Source organism: Triturus cristatus, chromosome 3_1 (assembly GCF_964204655.1).
Source record: "Triturus cristatus chromosome 3_1, aTriCri1.1, whole genome shotgun sequence".
NCBI classification, from domain to species: Eukaryota; Metazoa; Chordata; class Amphibia; order Caudata; family Salamandridae; genus Triturus; species Triturus cristatus.
In genome coordinates, this window is record NC_140583.1 from 46,413,685 (window position 1) to 46,428,943 (window position 15,259).

General features: G+C 46.2%; 1 protein-coding gene across 1 annotated transcript in view; it reads right to left on the reverse strand.

Annotated features, from left to right (window-relative positions):
• Positions 1-15,259, reverse strand: part of LOC146859668 (astacin-like metalloendopeptidase) — a 311,371-nt gene that overhangs the window by 112,652 nt on the left and 183,460 nt on the right. Inside the window, exon 6 of the mRNA XM_085645618.1 lies at positions 13,232-13,359. Within this exon, the coding sequence (XP_085501744.1) occupies positions 13,232-13,359 (128 nt within the window). The remainder of the gene's footprint in view (positions 1-13,231; positions 13,360-15,259) is intronic.

Below are 15,259 nucleotides of genomic sequence, written 5' to 3' on the forward strand. Positions count from 1 at the left end.
GTGAATCGGTTGCTCCACCGACAGAAGAAGAAGCTCCATGTACCAGGACTGGCGAGACTAGGACGGTGCTATGAGGATCATCTTGCAGGGTTCCGCCTTTAACTTCCTGAGAAGGCTCGGGAGAAGAGGAATGGGGGAGAAAAGCGTAGACAGAGGCACCTGACCATGCCATCGAAAATGCACTCCTCCAGGACATGGGTGTGGAATTTAATAAAATATCTACTTGTCCATGGGGCAGGCTGCTTCATAAATCTACTTGTCCTGTAACAAAATCCAGTTGTCCCTTTTGTGCAATGTAATGCGGCAACAAATTATGACAGCAATCTCATTATAAAAGAGCTCTGAAATAGCCTCTCTGTTTATGCCATGGCTCCTTCATAGTAGGGTTTAAATACCAGCAATTCCCTTATGTTGCCACGTTTCCGCAGATCTACATACTGGGGCTGAAGGTAATGGTAGGCAGTAGTTCCAGGGTTGGAAGGCCCTTCTGAGTTTGTGCAAATCTACTAACTTGCATGTTTTAAGAGTTTTTAGAGTTTTTACCAACTCTTCTCTAATCTTTTCCCATACTGAGAAAGGTTGGATATTTATTCCTGACAATTGCAGACCTAAAACTTCTTCAAGGGTAGGGAAATAAGTGGTTAGAAGTGAACTTGCAAACACTCAGATTTTTACATGAGCAAATCTACACTTGCATTTTTGATCATGCTAAAATGCAGTTCACAAATATTTTCTCGGAGTACTATTTCTTGGCCTACTTCTGTAAAATCTTGTGAATTCACGAAAGTTGTACATCTGCACCTTATCCAAGGACATGGGTGCACTTTATTTAATAATTGGTACCCTAATTAGGTCTGGCGTTAACCATGACCTTTTGTGTGTATTAAAATGTTTTCTCTCTCTTTTGGTCTATTGGCTAGCTTCATTGGGAGTGACAGCATTCTGTTCTTTCACAAGGAGAATATTGATACAGTCGTTTTGTTCAGTGCCAGGAACTACTATGCAATGTGTGCTTTTTGAGACCAAAACAATTTTTGCTTTTGCCAATGTTTGTTATAATGGCAAGGGCCCAGCAGCTCCCACACTAATAATGTTTTACAGAAACCATGCCAAAACAAATCACGCATTGACAAAACCAAAAGGCTGACCAACAATTTCAGATTGCTGGCTTTACCAATGCTTGTTTATTTTTGTTTCCCATAATCTTATTGCATGAATCAACACATTTTACTAAATGATGCTGCAAAGACATGGTACCTACATTTTTTCAGTAGTTTAGCAAAATGTTTTTGCATTTTTGTTGTGAACATTTTATTTTGAAAGCAAAGTATCATCAAACTTGCTTTCAGTCTTCTGCAAATATTTGCATGTAATCAGAGAGCATTCTGGGAGCAGTATGCATATCCTCATATTGTTAAACTTTGCAAATGAGTGGCACATTTTTATACTCTAACCACTGTCAATAGAGCAGTCTGAGCTTACAACATTTACTTAGAGAGCTCACCCTAATAATGAAGGCTTTCCATTAATGAATCATAAATACAGGTCTGAACAGCATTAACACATGGACACATGTATTACCTTAAGTGCAGGCAATGCCTTTCCCTGATCCATAATGTGGTACTGTAAACTGGCAGCCAAAGGGTTTGTGCTGTAGGGGGCTGGGCCTACTTGTCCCAAGGACAAAATACACATGAAAACTTGTTGCCCTTGACACCAAACTGTATGTCCCGGGCATCGGGCTATAGGAATTCCACATCCCTGCCCAGGATCCCGGATGGTGATGCCAGCTTGTGAAGTACCAGCATTTCCTGTTTTCTGGTGTCGCGTACAGACCTATGGATGGTCTGACCTATAGTCGGAAGATGTTGTCCACTGTGCTCTGATCCAGCTCCAACTTGTGGCAAACTGCCTTTAGCCTGCTTAGTGTATCTGCCGTCTCGTTGAGATTCCCTGGAAGATGCTCTGCTTTCATTGAAACCCCATGTAGGATCGCCCATTCCCAGATACGCTGAGCTTCCACAGACAACAGACGGGATCTCGTGCCGCCCTCTTTGTTGACGTAATGGTTGACGTAATGCATGGCCGTGGTACTGTCTGTTCTTATTAGAACTGATGTAGAGATAGGTGAATTGCTCGGAGTTCTAGCAGATTGATGTGCAAAAGACGATGATGCTGTTGCTGTCGACCACATATCTGGAGGTCCTGTAAGACCGCTCCCCAACCCTCCAGAGATCCATCTGTTGTAATTATCTGAGGAGCTGGTGTGATCAAGAAGGAGAGATCCTGGGAAATGTTTTCCTTGTGAATCCACCATGAAACGGCTTATCTCATTGGCATAGTTATCGTGATCATGTCCTCGAAAGAGCCCTGCGCCTGATGTCACTGTAAGTCCAGTTGCAATCGGGTATCAGAGGAATGCAGGACGAAATGGATCCCAGAAGAGACTTGTAGAGGCGAACTGAAAGTGACCTTCTTTTTAGAAGAAGACGGGCCATTGACATCAGTTTGGTTTGCCTTTTGAGTGACGGAAATGCCCTTTTCAGGGACGTGTCCAACATGGCTCCCAGAAAAATGGCGTTCTTGACTTTTCCCTGTTGAGGGTAAGACCTAGACTCTTGAACAGCTTTGTACAAGCTCTCACTGAATTCCTGGTGGAGGTTTTGGAGGGGGCTTTTAATAACCAGTGGTCTAGGTAGGGGAACACCTGGTGCTGTTGTCTTCTGAGGAAAGCCGCTACCGGAGACAGAATTTTCGTTAAGATTCTTGGTGCTGATCTAAAGCCGAAAGGGAGGACTTTGAATTGAAAGTGGCTCTTGGCTACAGTAAAGCGACAGAACTTCCCGTGACATGGATGAATGGGGACGTGAAAATATGCGTCCTCTACGTCCAAAGTGGCCATGAAATCTCCAGAATTTAGAAGTCGTAGTATGTCCTGTAAGGAGCTAATTCGGAACGACTGCTTGATGAGATAGGTATTGAGCTCCCTCAGATTTAGGATAGGGCGCCACTTTGACAGTCTTTCGAACCAGAAAGAACCAAGAATGGAATCTCTTTCCTCTTTGGGATAAAGGGACCGGTTCTATTACCCCGTTCTGCAACATTTGTCGGAATTCTAGGCGCAGGTGATGGAGATGTTTTGTTGAGTGGGTGCGAGGAGGGGTGTTTGGAGGAGGATGAACAAACTCCAAAGTATGGCCAAATTGAACTATGTTGAGCACCCAACGTTCTGAAGTTATTTGTCACCAATTTTGGAAGTAGAGAGAAATCCTGCCCCCTACAGGTGTTTGATGAGGGGAAGGAACAGTAGTCAGAGCCGCAAGCCGCTATTGACGTCTTGAAGATTCCTTTCCCCAGCCGTGTCTCGTGGAGGTAAGAGCGGTAGGGCGCGGTGTCTGGGAGGGGGGTATTTCGAACGATGGTGACATGGGGAAATTAATGATTTATTTAATTTTCCATTGCCATCGTCTGTCAAAATCCCCCCTCATCCGGCCCCACCGCTCACCGCTCTTACCTGCACGGGCCACAGCTGCCTTTCCCTGACGCCCTGCTCGGCCTCTGGGCGCCGATTTTGAATAGGTTGTTGACTGACCCTGTCACTGATTGTACTGGAATGGTAAGACTGCGTGGCAGGTGTATAAGAGGAGTATCTATATTGTTGGTACCCTCCTCTGTATGAAGGAAGCCCTCTACCCCTTGCTCCTCGAAAAGCAACTGTGCGGTATTGAAGCATTCCCAACGACCTCGCTGTATCTGTGTCCTTTTTTGTGTCTTGGAGAGCGTCAGCCACATGTTTTCCGAAGAGCTCTTCTGCATCAAATGGAAGGTCCGTCATTTTGTTCTGGACCTCTGTTCTAAAGGAGGCTGCTCGCAGCCAACCCTGGCGACTTAGGACCGCTGCTCCTGCCAGGGAATGAAAAGCAGTTGTAGCAATATCCATTGCACAATCAATGACCTCAGAAGAGGCCCTCTCTCCTTCCAGAAGGATCTTTTTTGCTTCGGTTTTACTGTCAAGTGTTAGCTGCTTTGACCAGTAGGCCTGACATGGGAGGAGAATCTCTTGCCCGAATTGTCTAGGTGTCTGCCCTCTTTGTCCGGAGGTGCAGTTAGAGGAGCTGCCAAATTTTTCAACTTCCGCTGTGCTGCCTGTGATATGACTGAGTTCGGTTTCGGCTGACTCACTAAGTAAGCCGGACTATCCTCTGGGGCTTTATATTTCTTTTCGAATCGAGAAAGCACCAGGACCACCGTGGCTGGGGTCTTCATGACCTTAAGGCCCTCTTCCCATACATGATTTACAATGGAAATGGTTCTTGCCCTCTTCTTATAGGGTTCCTTAAAGTGACATAAGAAACACTCTAGCTGCGCAGAAGGCATAGGTAGATCAAACCTCTTGGCGCCCTTTCCAGCAGATTGTGGAAACCACCTATATCCCCAGGCAGAAATTCCGCAGCAACCGGTGAAGGGGAAGAAGGAGTAGGGAAATATAATCATCCCACTCCCTATGAGAGTCTGGTAGTTCTGTATCCCCTTGGTCATCATCTGAGGTACCTTGTTGGATAAAAGGAGTAGTTGGTGGAGAATCTTCTATTATTTGTAGCGGTGGTGGTGGCACCCGGGGGGTGGAAGGCACCAAGGTTGGTCAGTGGGGGCTGAGCCCTGTTCCGGAACCAAAGATGGTGTTGGAAATCTCTGTTTGTAGTCGACAGAAATGTATGACGTTGCAACGCATACATTTACAACGCATGCCTTTACAATGCAGTTTTTACATCGCAACATCATTTACAACGCATTCTTTTACATCGCATGCCATTACATCGCATTTTCAGAAACGACCTTTACAACGCATTCCATTACATCGCATTACACCTTTACAACCCATACCATTACAATGCATACCATTACATCACATTTAAGGGAAGTGTTGGATAGTATAGGGGTAATAATTACTATTCTAACTCCAGTGAGTGTTACAGTAGGGTAAGTGTTGGGTAGTGTAGGGGTAAAAATTACTATTCTAACTCCTGTGAGTGCAGCAATAGGGTAAGTGTTGCATAGTGTAAGGGTACTATGCGTTGTAATGGTATGCACTGTAATGACCTGCGATGTAGTGCTTGCGTTGTAGTGACATGCATTGTAATGACATGCGTTGGAGTGACATGCGATGTAATGACATGCGATGTAAAGGATGTTGCGATATAATGACTGCTATGTAAAGGTAGTGTGATGTAATGACTGCGTTGTAAACGTTGTTTCCCGACTAACAGCATAAATTGCAAGTCCGAATTCAACAAGGATGGCATACAGACCATCTCGTCTTGATATCCTCTATGGTAGTCCTAGGGAGGATCATAGTCCTGCTCCCCTTCATATCCCTCTTCAAAATCCTCCTCCTGGCACTTAACATGCAGCTCTGAAGGGGGTATGGGCATATCTAAAACGACCGTCATCATCCGAGTCCTCCTCTTCCAGGAGGTGAGAAGGTAGTAGAGGGGCACCTTACTAGGTGAAGTGACTTCAGGAGTCACATGGCACTTTCTGTCTTTCTCTGTAGAATTGTTGACTCCTGTCTGCGAGGTCTCAGACCGTGTCATCGACGATGAAGATATTGCCAGCGACAGCGATTGCCTCGATACTGTCGTCGTATCCGTCGTCGTTATGTTATGTTATGTTACAATGATTCCTAGTGCACACGGCTACTCAGGAGTGTCCCGGCGCGAAAAGCCAGTAGTGGAAACAGTATGGAACAGGGGAAATTATCCTTAGGTAAACAGCAGGGTTTTAAGTCTTTTCTTGAACATGGCGGGTCATGGGTGCTTCGCAGTTCAGGGGGGGAGAGAGTTCCAAGCTTCGGCTGCTTTGAAGAATAGAGAGCTGCCCCCAATTCTTGTCCGCCGAAAGCGAAGGATCACAGCTAGGCACTGTGAAGCGGATCGCAAATGACTTCATGGAGTATTAAAACAAAACCACTCCCTCGAATAGAGGAGCCCTATGCCGTAGAGGGCTGAATGGGCCATTGTGAGAGCCTTAAATTTCACTCTTTGGGCCACTGGTAGACAGTGCAGATCCCGCAAATGATGTTTGATGCTGGACCTGCCTGGGATACCCAACAGAACTGTGGCCGCAGTGTTCTGTATAACCTGGAGTTTCTTAAGCTGGTATCCTGGTAGGCCAATGTAAAGTGCATTGGCATAGTCAAGGTGGCTAAGGATCAAAGCCCACATGACCATTTCCTAGGCGGACCTGGGTAATAGAGGAATAAACCTCCTAAGAGACTTCAATGTGCCAAAACACTGACCAGCCAGTTTTTTTACATGTGTAGGGAACCTGAGATTTTCCTCGAACCAGAAGCCCAGGTTCTTCACTGCCTGTCCCGAGGAACTGGGAAGTGGATATTCTGGTGGCCAAAGTGCTTCCCTGAACTGAGGGGGAAAGGATCTAAATAGGAGGATTTCGGACTTGCCCTCATTGTACTTTAACTGGGCGGCTGCTAGCCATTTGCAAACGGCTGATAAACAGTTTATAGCTTTCGCTGGAGAAACATCTGAGTCCTTCCAAGTGAAGAGGAGCTGGGTATCATCTGCATAAGCGATGATTTTAGCTCGCAGCTCCTCAGCCAGATAGACCAGAGGGGTGACATAAACATTAAAAAGGAGGGGGCTCAGGGTAGAGCCCTGAGGTACTCCAGTACTCACCTTTTGTGGGTTTGATGAAAAAGGAGGTAGCCACACTTGCTGTGATCTGTCAGCCAAAAATGATTTAATCCAATCTCATGCAGGGCCGATGACACCAATATGTGCAAGGCGCGCTAATAGCAGTGAGTGTGGCACCGTGTCGAAGACGGCAGAGAGGTCCAATAAAATCAGAGCCGCTCTCCCGCACCAATCCAAGCATTCTCTAATGGCTTCTGATATTTCCACAAGCGCCGTCTCCGTGCTATAAGTAGCTCTGAACCCTGACTGAGCGGGATGTAATGATCCTGAGGTCTCTACAAAATTGGCCAGCTGCTTAAAGACAGCCTTTTCATATACCTTAGCTGCCGCTGGAAGTAGGGAAATAGGGCGATAGTTGGCAGGGTTGGCCAGGTCAAGCGAGGGTTTTTTTAAGCAGAGGGAGGAGTTTGGCCTGCTTCCATTCAGGCGGAACCGTGGCAGATCGGAAGGACATATTAATGAGTGAATTAACTTCAGGATTAACAACTTCTGCCACAGCCGCCAGCAAGCGGGCATGTCAAGGGTCGGTTGGTGAGCCAGATTTCAGGGATTTCAAAATATTCAATGAGTCTTGGTGAGCAACAACAGAAAATTCAGACAGGGAGAAGGATGGATTAAAACCATCATGACGGGCTGGCCATGTTCAGCAGGATGGGTAATTCCTGTTCATGGTCAAAACTGGCTTGTATAGTATGAATTTTATCAATGAAGAAACTCGAAAGTTTCTCACACCAGATGGCTGACGGAGGTAGAGCTATCTCCTCTGCCCTCGGGGTCACAAAGCTTTGCACAATGGAAAAAAAGTCCTTGCCGTTATTGCGGGACTGGGCTATGCGTTCAGAATAGTGCTTGTTTTTGGCTATATTTATGGAAGTATAGTAGCCTTTCTGGGCCTTCCTAAGTGCTATTTTAGCAAGAGGGCAGTAGGCCGCTCTCCAGTTCTGTTCTAGTTTTTTGCAATATCGATTTTTCTTTTTAAGCTCCTGTGAAAACCAGGGTATGTGTGGAGAGATTCTAACCCGCTTTACAGAGCCGGACAGAGCTAGCTGTTCCACAGCCTGTGAAATCCAACTCTCAAAAATGTTCACCGCTCCCTCCAAGCTGGTAGAAGGGGGAGGACGGGAGTCTATTAAAGTTGAGCAGAAGACTGAGGGATCAATTTTATGTATGGGCTTCCCCTGGACTTGCTTGCTAGGAGCATGAAGAGCCTGAATGGTCTAAGAGAAATAGATCAGAAAATGAACGGGCCATGTAACATGGAGGGGTTCGGAAATGCATCCAGAAAAATTACAGCAAATCAAATCTAAAGTATGCCCTCCCTGATGTGTAGGGGCATTCACCCATTGAGTGAGTTGGGCGATGTTCAGCGAGTCATAAAGCTCCTTAGTATCCCTCCCCTCTTCACAGTCAGTATGAATGTTAAAATCCCCAAGGAGGAGAAACTTAGAAAATTGCAACATTTGAGGAACAACAATTTCATCTAAGGCTTTTAGAAAGTCTCAGGAGGGGACCGGGGGTCGATAGACCACCATGCCACCCAGCATAAAATGCGGTGAGATAATAATAGAGAAGTCAAGCGCTTCACCTTCTCCAACCGTAAGGATCTCGCCCCGCCAAAGGGTCCAATTATCTCTGAACACAATGGCAACACCCCCCCCTTCCTGTTTTGCGGTCAGCCCTAGAAATCTTATACCCCCTCGGGATCGCAAATTCAATAGTGAGGTTAGAGAACTCGCTGAGCCAAGTTTCGGTGATAAAAAATAAATCCAATTGTTCATCTGAGAGCAGTTCAAATATTTCCTGGGCGTGTTTAACCATAGAACGAGCATTAATTAATGCAGCCTGAATGGTGTGCTCTCTAGTAGGGTTAGGTGTGTGAGGAACCTGACATTTGGGATTAATCCCATTAGTATGTAAGCAGTAATTACAGTTATCGCAGGTCATATGCAAATCATCTTTAATAACCCATATGCCGGCACACTTACCGCCGCTATAGCGAAGAGCATACAGCTCCTTGTGGCTGTAAGTGAGACCTGGACAAGGCGCCTCCGAAAGCAATCCGGCAGCATGGCTGGCGCTGGTCGCTCCCGGGGCGCGGATGGGTGCAAACAGACTTGCCTTGGGCGCGCCTTTGGCGCGCCAGCGGCACGTCCGTGCAGTGCTCCGATTTGTGAGCATTCCCCTGTAGAAACTAGAGCGCTGCCTGCCTAAGATGGCGGCCTCTAGTGTCACCCTCAAGCCCGCCCAGAAGAGTAGTAAGAGACTGCTCTTCAAAAACAAATTATGCACGAAGAAAGCAGAGTATAGATGTCTGCTATAACTAGAATGAAATTCGTTTTTTCGTTTTACACTTCAAGAATTGGGCAAAGTGCAGGACATGCAAAGTGCAGATTGAAGGATCAATTTTTAGAAAGCAGACATAGCGATACTATTAAATGAAGCTAAAATTACTATATAAACAAATGTAATACAATCCACAGCACACAAATGCTAAAAATGCTAAAAACTCGTTTTTACTTTCCAGATAAACGTGCGTCGCTGATGACGCCGTCTTCGTCGTCATCAGTGTTGGCGTTGGCAGTTTTGTCGTCACTGCCGTCGTCGCGTCCATCGGCGATGGAGTAGAACCACCTTCGTTGACACCGTCAAAGCTTTCGACAACGATCCAGTCGTCGGAACTGCAGGAAGCTGAGGAGACTGATCTCTGTCACTTCGTGTCGACGATATAGATTCTGGTTTCTTCGTCGACGATGTCGACGACATTCTCGTTAAGGATGGCAATTTCCTATGCTGCTTTTCCTCGAGAGGAACAGAAGAAGGCTTTTTGAAAGACTTCCTTCCTTCAGGAGGAGAAGAAGGAGGGATGGAGCTCACCTTTTTCTACTCCAGCATCTCCTGTCATAAGTCCTTTCCTCTCCTTTTCACCTAGGTGAGGAGATTTGGTAGGACTAAGCCTGACAGACCCATGGGATGTCTTTTTGAAGGCTTTTTGAGTACGCTCTTCTGAGGAATTGGGTTCAGGTCTTCCCCTCTTAAGCAGATCTTTTAGAAAACGAAGCAGATGAGGCCTCATCACTGTCTACACTAGAGACCGGCTCTCTCCTTGACTTCATATTCTGGAGCCAGGTAAGGAGACGTCCCTCACGATCCCTCAAGGTCTTGGTGGAAAAGGTACGACATACCTTACAATCCTTGGCTCTGTGGTCAGGATACAGGCAGTAAATGCAGTCCTTGTGAGGGTCATCCTCATAAAGCCTTTTCCTAGAGCAGGTGGCACTAGCTCTAAAAAGGCCCTTTTTTTCCTTGCCTGCCATCAAGAGGTTGAGAAAAAACCAGGTTGAAGAGAAATCTGATGAAAATTAGGTGAATATATCTCACAAGAGTAGTGAATAAGGAAAAAACTGAGCAGAGCTCAGTGGAGACTCCCTAGCACAACATGCAGTAGAAAATCTGAAGGTCTGAGGTTCTCTCAGGAAGGTTCTAAAGGGTGAGGCTGTTCTGATTGGTTGTGTGTTTTATTTGGTCTCTTTTACAAAAAGAGGTGGATATATTATAAAACTGAAATGGGTCTAGGCCTAGTTTCTAGTTTATGATAGCTTTGCATTGCTATTTTGATTTACCGGGGACTCCCATCTCGACGATGGGGAATAATTCAAGCATGTGAATCTATGAAAGTTCCAGTACTGGAGTAACCTGGTAGCCCTTTGGCTACCAACTGCATGCTACACTGAAGGCATTTTGTAATATAAATAGGACACCCCTGGCACTCAGATCTGAACCACCTTGGAAGAAGGGCTGAAGAAGGACTGCCCGCTGCACCGTGGGACCAGCAAAGAGAGGCTGCACCGCTGAAGATGGTACCTACTGCACCAGGAGGCCAGCAAAGAGAGGGACTATGCCTGTTGTGTTCTGCTCAAGAAGAAGTCACCTCCAAGAGCCGAGTCAAGCCAAGAGAACTCCAAGGGCCAACTGATTGGCCTCCTGTTTGCAGCACAGGATCACAACAGCTGAAGAAGCCTGCTGGGGCAAGTTGGTAGCCCCAAGTCTTCAAGCCGCACCACTGCAGCCGTGCCGCACCAAGGACCACAGACCCAACACACAGAGTTGTACCCGAATTTGTTGAATCCGGGAGTGCTGTTGGACAGTTGCTGGGACCCTGAGAAGGTGAGTTATTGATGCAGAAATTATTGGCCTGTGATTGCAACAATTAACAACTGGTAGTCCAATGGCGACCGGACTTCAGCCAGACCAGACAGGGCTTTTTCAACATCAACCCTGCAACCAGTACCCCCTTACTATCTTCATGGATCAAGGAATCCCTGCAGGAATATCCCTGCCAACCGCATTCAATTCACAGCATCTTTAGAGCAACTGCAGCGCATATAAAGTGCCTGGAACTGCTGAAGGACTGCTTCTCCTGTGGAGGTAACTGTTATTGAGGACATTTCTGGTCCTCTTTACTAGCTACCTGCCGGAGCAGGTCAGCCCAAGTACTTCTAACAAACCGCACTGACACTTGCCTGAGTTTTCCTTGCTGTGTTTCTAAGTGTCTGATTTGTTGACTTTGCCAAGGCTTTTTCACGGTTGAGTGAAATTGCTTTGGTTTAACATTACTTGTAAAATGTGTATCTCTTGAACCCTACAGTTGGGTTTTTTCATTCTAGTGTCTAAATTCTTATAAAAATACAGTCTTTTTTATAAAGTGGTGTCAAATTTCTTGAGTGTCATGTTGATTTCTTCTCCAATTGGTTTGGTGCTGTTTAAGTGCTTCACACTTGTTCCTCTGTGTAAGCTGCTCGGTGCCATAGCTACCGAGGGTTGAGTTGAGGGTTTTGCAGATGAAACCTACTTCACCTAAAGGGGTTGGTAAGTGTAGTACACGGCAAGGTCGCATCACCACACCATTTAATACAGCCCATTTCCTCACAACGCCTAAGGGAACATATTTACTTTCATGTAATATAACACAATACTGGTGTAATGTTGCATGTGAGTGAATTGATTTAGGAATATAAATTCATATTTTAGAGAATTATAAAATTATGTGCGCTCTTAAATTGTGTACTTGACCATTTTAAATAGATCATTGGTGGAAAAATGACTTTCTGAATGTGTACTCTTTGTCTGCCTATGCCTCAAACTGTATATATGTATAATGTAAACATTTAATAAATATGATGACGTTATTGGATCTGACAGATACAATTACATGTCATCGTGTTCAGGTTTTTGTAATCTGTAAACCCATCTTCACCAAACACTACACACCATAATATTAGATGTATACCACCTCATGTTTGAGATACTACCACCAGTGAGAAATGTTTTCTGTAAAGCCCTTGGCTCTATATCATATAGCACAAACATATTTAAAGGTGTACTTCACACACATGATGTAGCATGTGTTCACACTGTTTCTGTGTGATCCATAGTGGTTCATCTTTGTGCCTCTTTTGATGGACATGTCAAAGGTTTCATTTCATTCAGAAACAGTTTATCGTGGCATGTGAGATGATAGAGGCCACACTTATTTGATGAATTCCATGAGTCTACTATACTCCAGCAGCTGGAAACAGCTGGACATTCAACGCACATTATACTAGACTTCTTCAAGAGCCAATCACAGTGCACCATGAAGGGTATAGGACGGTACCTGGTTGGGAGCGTGCTTGACGTGGCCAGAATTGTAGGTAGTAAGCAGCGGCCCAGAGGAGGCTTTCTCACCTCTTCTCCTGTGTATGCCACCTGGGACCACCTGTCTTATCGCCCTCTACGTTTGCACCTCACCATCCATAGTTCTCCTTTCCCCTGCTGCTAACAGACCCCCCATGCCACCATTGAGTAGATGTCCCATTGGCATTATGAAATAGATTTACATTCACAAAGACACAGTCACACCTTGCAGCGGATTTTGAAAGTTCTGTTAGAATTTGCCACGTATAAATATTGATTGCCATCGGCGACTGCTGCTGCGAGCCCCAACGCATACACATATTGCAAGCTCTTTATGCGTCACAAGAGAAAGGTGGCACCAACAGGGGCATCCTCCCTCCTGGCAACTCATACCGCAATGGACAAAACCTTTGTGACCTCTCCTGGACTTGGAAGGGCTGCCTGAAACTACCAATGTTTACTGCTTCACCAGAACAGCCGGTAACCATTCACCAACTGAAAGCTACCCTTTTTGTACAACTTTCACTGCGCATGTGCAAACGTCTGGCTCTGGCTGAAGCAGATTGCCATCCCAAGGTACGAAGGGCACCTGCAGGCTCCCACCCGCCACTGATGTTGCTTTCAATTTGCTGCACTCAGCTGATACAAGCGTCATTATTATTGATGAGGGAGGCCATGTTTGTGTCCGTGTACGCCGCCATTTTGTCTTGAGCCCAATTCATAGATCAGGAGTGGTGCAGAGGGCTATTCGTAACGCAGCCCAGCGCTATGATAAGTTAGCACAACAACAAAGACTCGCTCCTACATGTAGCTGCTATGTTTAATTATGAGAGGATAGCACTTACTGCAGTTGTACAGCTTGTTGACTTTAGCCACGTCCAGGTTACTGAGTCCATCCCGCTGTCCAATTGCTACTGTCGGGTCCGGTTTTGGAATCATGCTTGGTTCCCCAGGCGTGTTTGAATATGAATATCTGCAGGAATCAATCAAAAGCTTGCATCACAAACTCAAATCTGTTCCATATGGGAAGAGATCAAGTGAAATACTGGATGGGAAAGGGCAGATTCAGGTCTCGGGGTCTGCTCAACTCCTGTGATTCTGGGCCAATCCACGAATCGCCCCTTGCGTGTGTAATGTAACTGTAGGTCATGAAAAGCGCACCAATACTTTCGGTTCGAGTTTGCGCTGCAAAAAACTGCAAAACAAAAATGCTAGACATAGAATCGCCTCACCGGTCATAGCTGTCAAGTTTTCAGATTGCTTATCAGTAATATTTACATGATTTAGGGCAAGTCATAAGTGACATTTACCAGCCAAATGTGTGAGACTTAGAGTGACAGTTTTTCAAGTGTGAAATTAATCAATAAAGAACCTGAAATGACCTGCATGGAGAGGCTCTAAAAATATGCTGAAACTGATGCAAAGCCCGTTAAATGGAATGTCGCTGGCGTTTTGTGCGTCAGAAATATAAATTAACTTTAAGAAAACATGCCTCTGGTTGTCACTATACCTTAATTTAACTGGAAGGGCAGTGTAGTATGGTTAATGCACATGCTGCAAACCCTCAGATTGTAATTGTAAGAGTATTTATATAGCGCTCACTACCGTCGACGAGGTCTTGAAGCGCTTTTCGGATGAGTGAAAACACGAGGAATATAAAAGGTAGGAATCATTGAGAAGCGCATTTTGATTAACCTGTGAATCCTTCCTCATCTTGAAAGTGACCAGCGTGTTTTGGAATCAGACTTCAGTGAAGAGTGCGTGACGCGGCTGTCTAAGCTCCCTGTCCTGGAGCGGCCGGGGAGGGCGCCCCGCGATCTTCAGCCAGGCTTGCACCCTGCTGCTGCAGTTCATGAGGTCTGAGGCTGTCAGGGAGGCAGACGGGGAGCCCTGACCGAGGCACCCCGGTCCGGACTCCTCACTCAGCTGGGTCTGGCTCGCAGCACTCCGCTTTCAACAGCACTTCGCTAAGCCGCCCGCACTGGCCAGGATGAAGCCACACAATCAGGTGCAGCTCCCAAGTTCCCAAAAACAAAATTAGTCAGTTTGGCAAAATCCGGTGGCTGCGGAGGGCTGGCAGGATAGAGAGCCATAGCTCTCCGCAGTGCAGGTAAACATCTTGGGGCAGATTTACAAGCCCCGTGCGACGACTTTACGGCGCCTTTGCGTCACTTTTGTGACGCAGCGGCGTCGTAAACAATGCGCCATGTTGCGACATATTTACAACGTAAGGCCTCTAGGGAGATGCATCACGTTGTAAAGCCCTGCGCTACATTATACCTGCGTCAGGCATAATGTATGCAGGGTGGGCGTTCCGATGTGAGAAAACCTCATAAAAGTGACGCAGTGAAATCTACAAGATTTTACTGAGTCACTTTTACGACGCCACTGCATCAAAACCTTACGCCTGCTTGAAGCAGGCGTAAGGAGTGACTCACCATATTAGAATAGGCATTGCTGGAGTTGCGTCGTGCTTGCCACATGACTCCAGCAATGCGCTGCATTACACCAAGAGATGCATCACGCATCTGTCTATCAATGCATCACAGTGCACTGCATTGTAAATGCAACGCATCCATGGTGGGGCAAGGTTTATTTTTACGTGAAGCAATTTAACTGACGCATCTCTCATAATGTGCAGAGATGCACCAGTTCTTTTAAATCTGCCCCCTTGAGTCGCTCCATCCCAGCCTGGCGGGCCTGCTCCGACCACCAGCCAGTGGCCACTCAAGGGTTGCACTCATGGCACCACTTGTCTGGAGGGGCGTAGCACAGCGTGAGGCAACTCCAGGGACTAGTGCTCCACCTGAAACAAGGATCTGCAGCAGATCGCATGCTTCACATGTCCCAGAGCGGCTGCGTTGGTGTTCTAT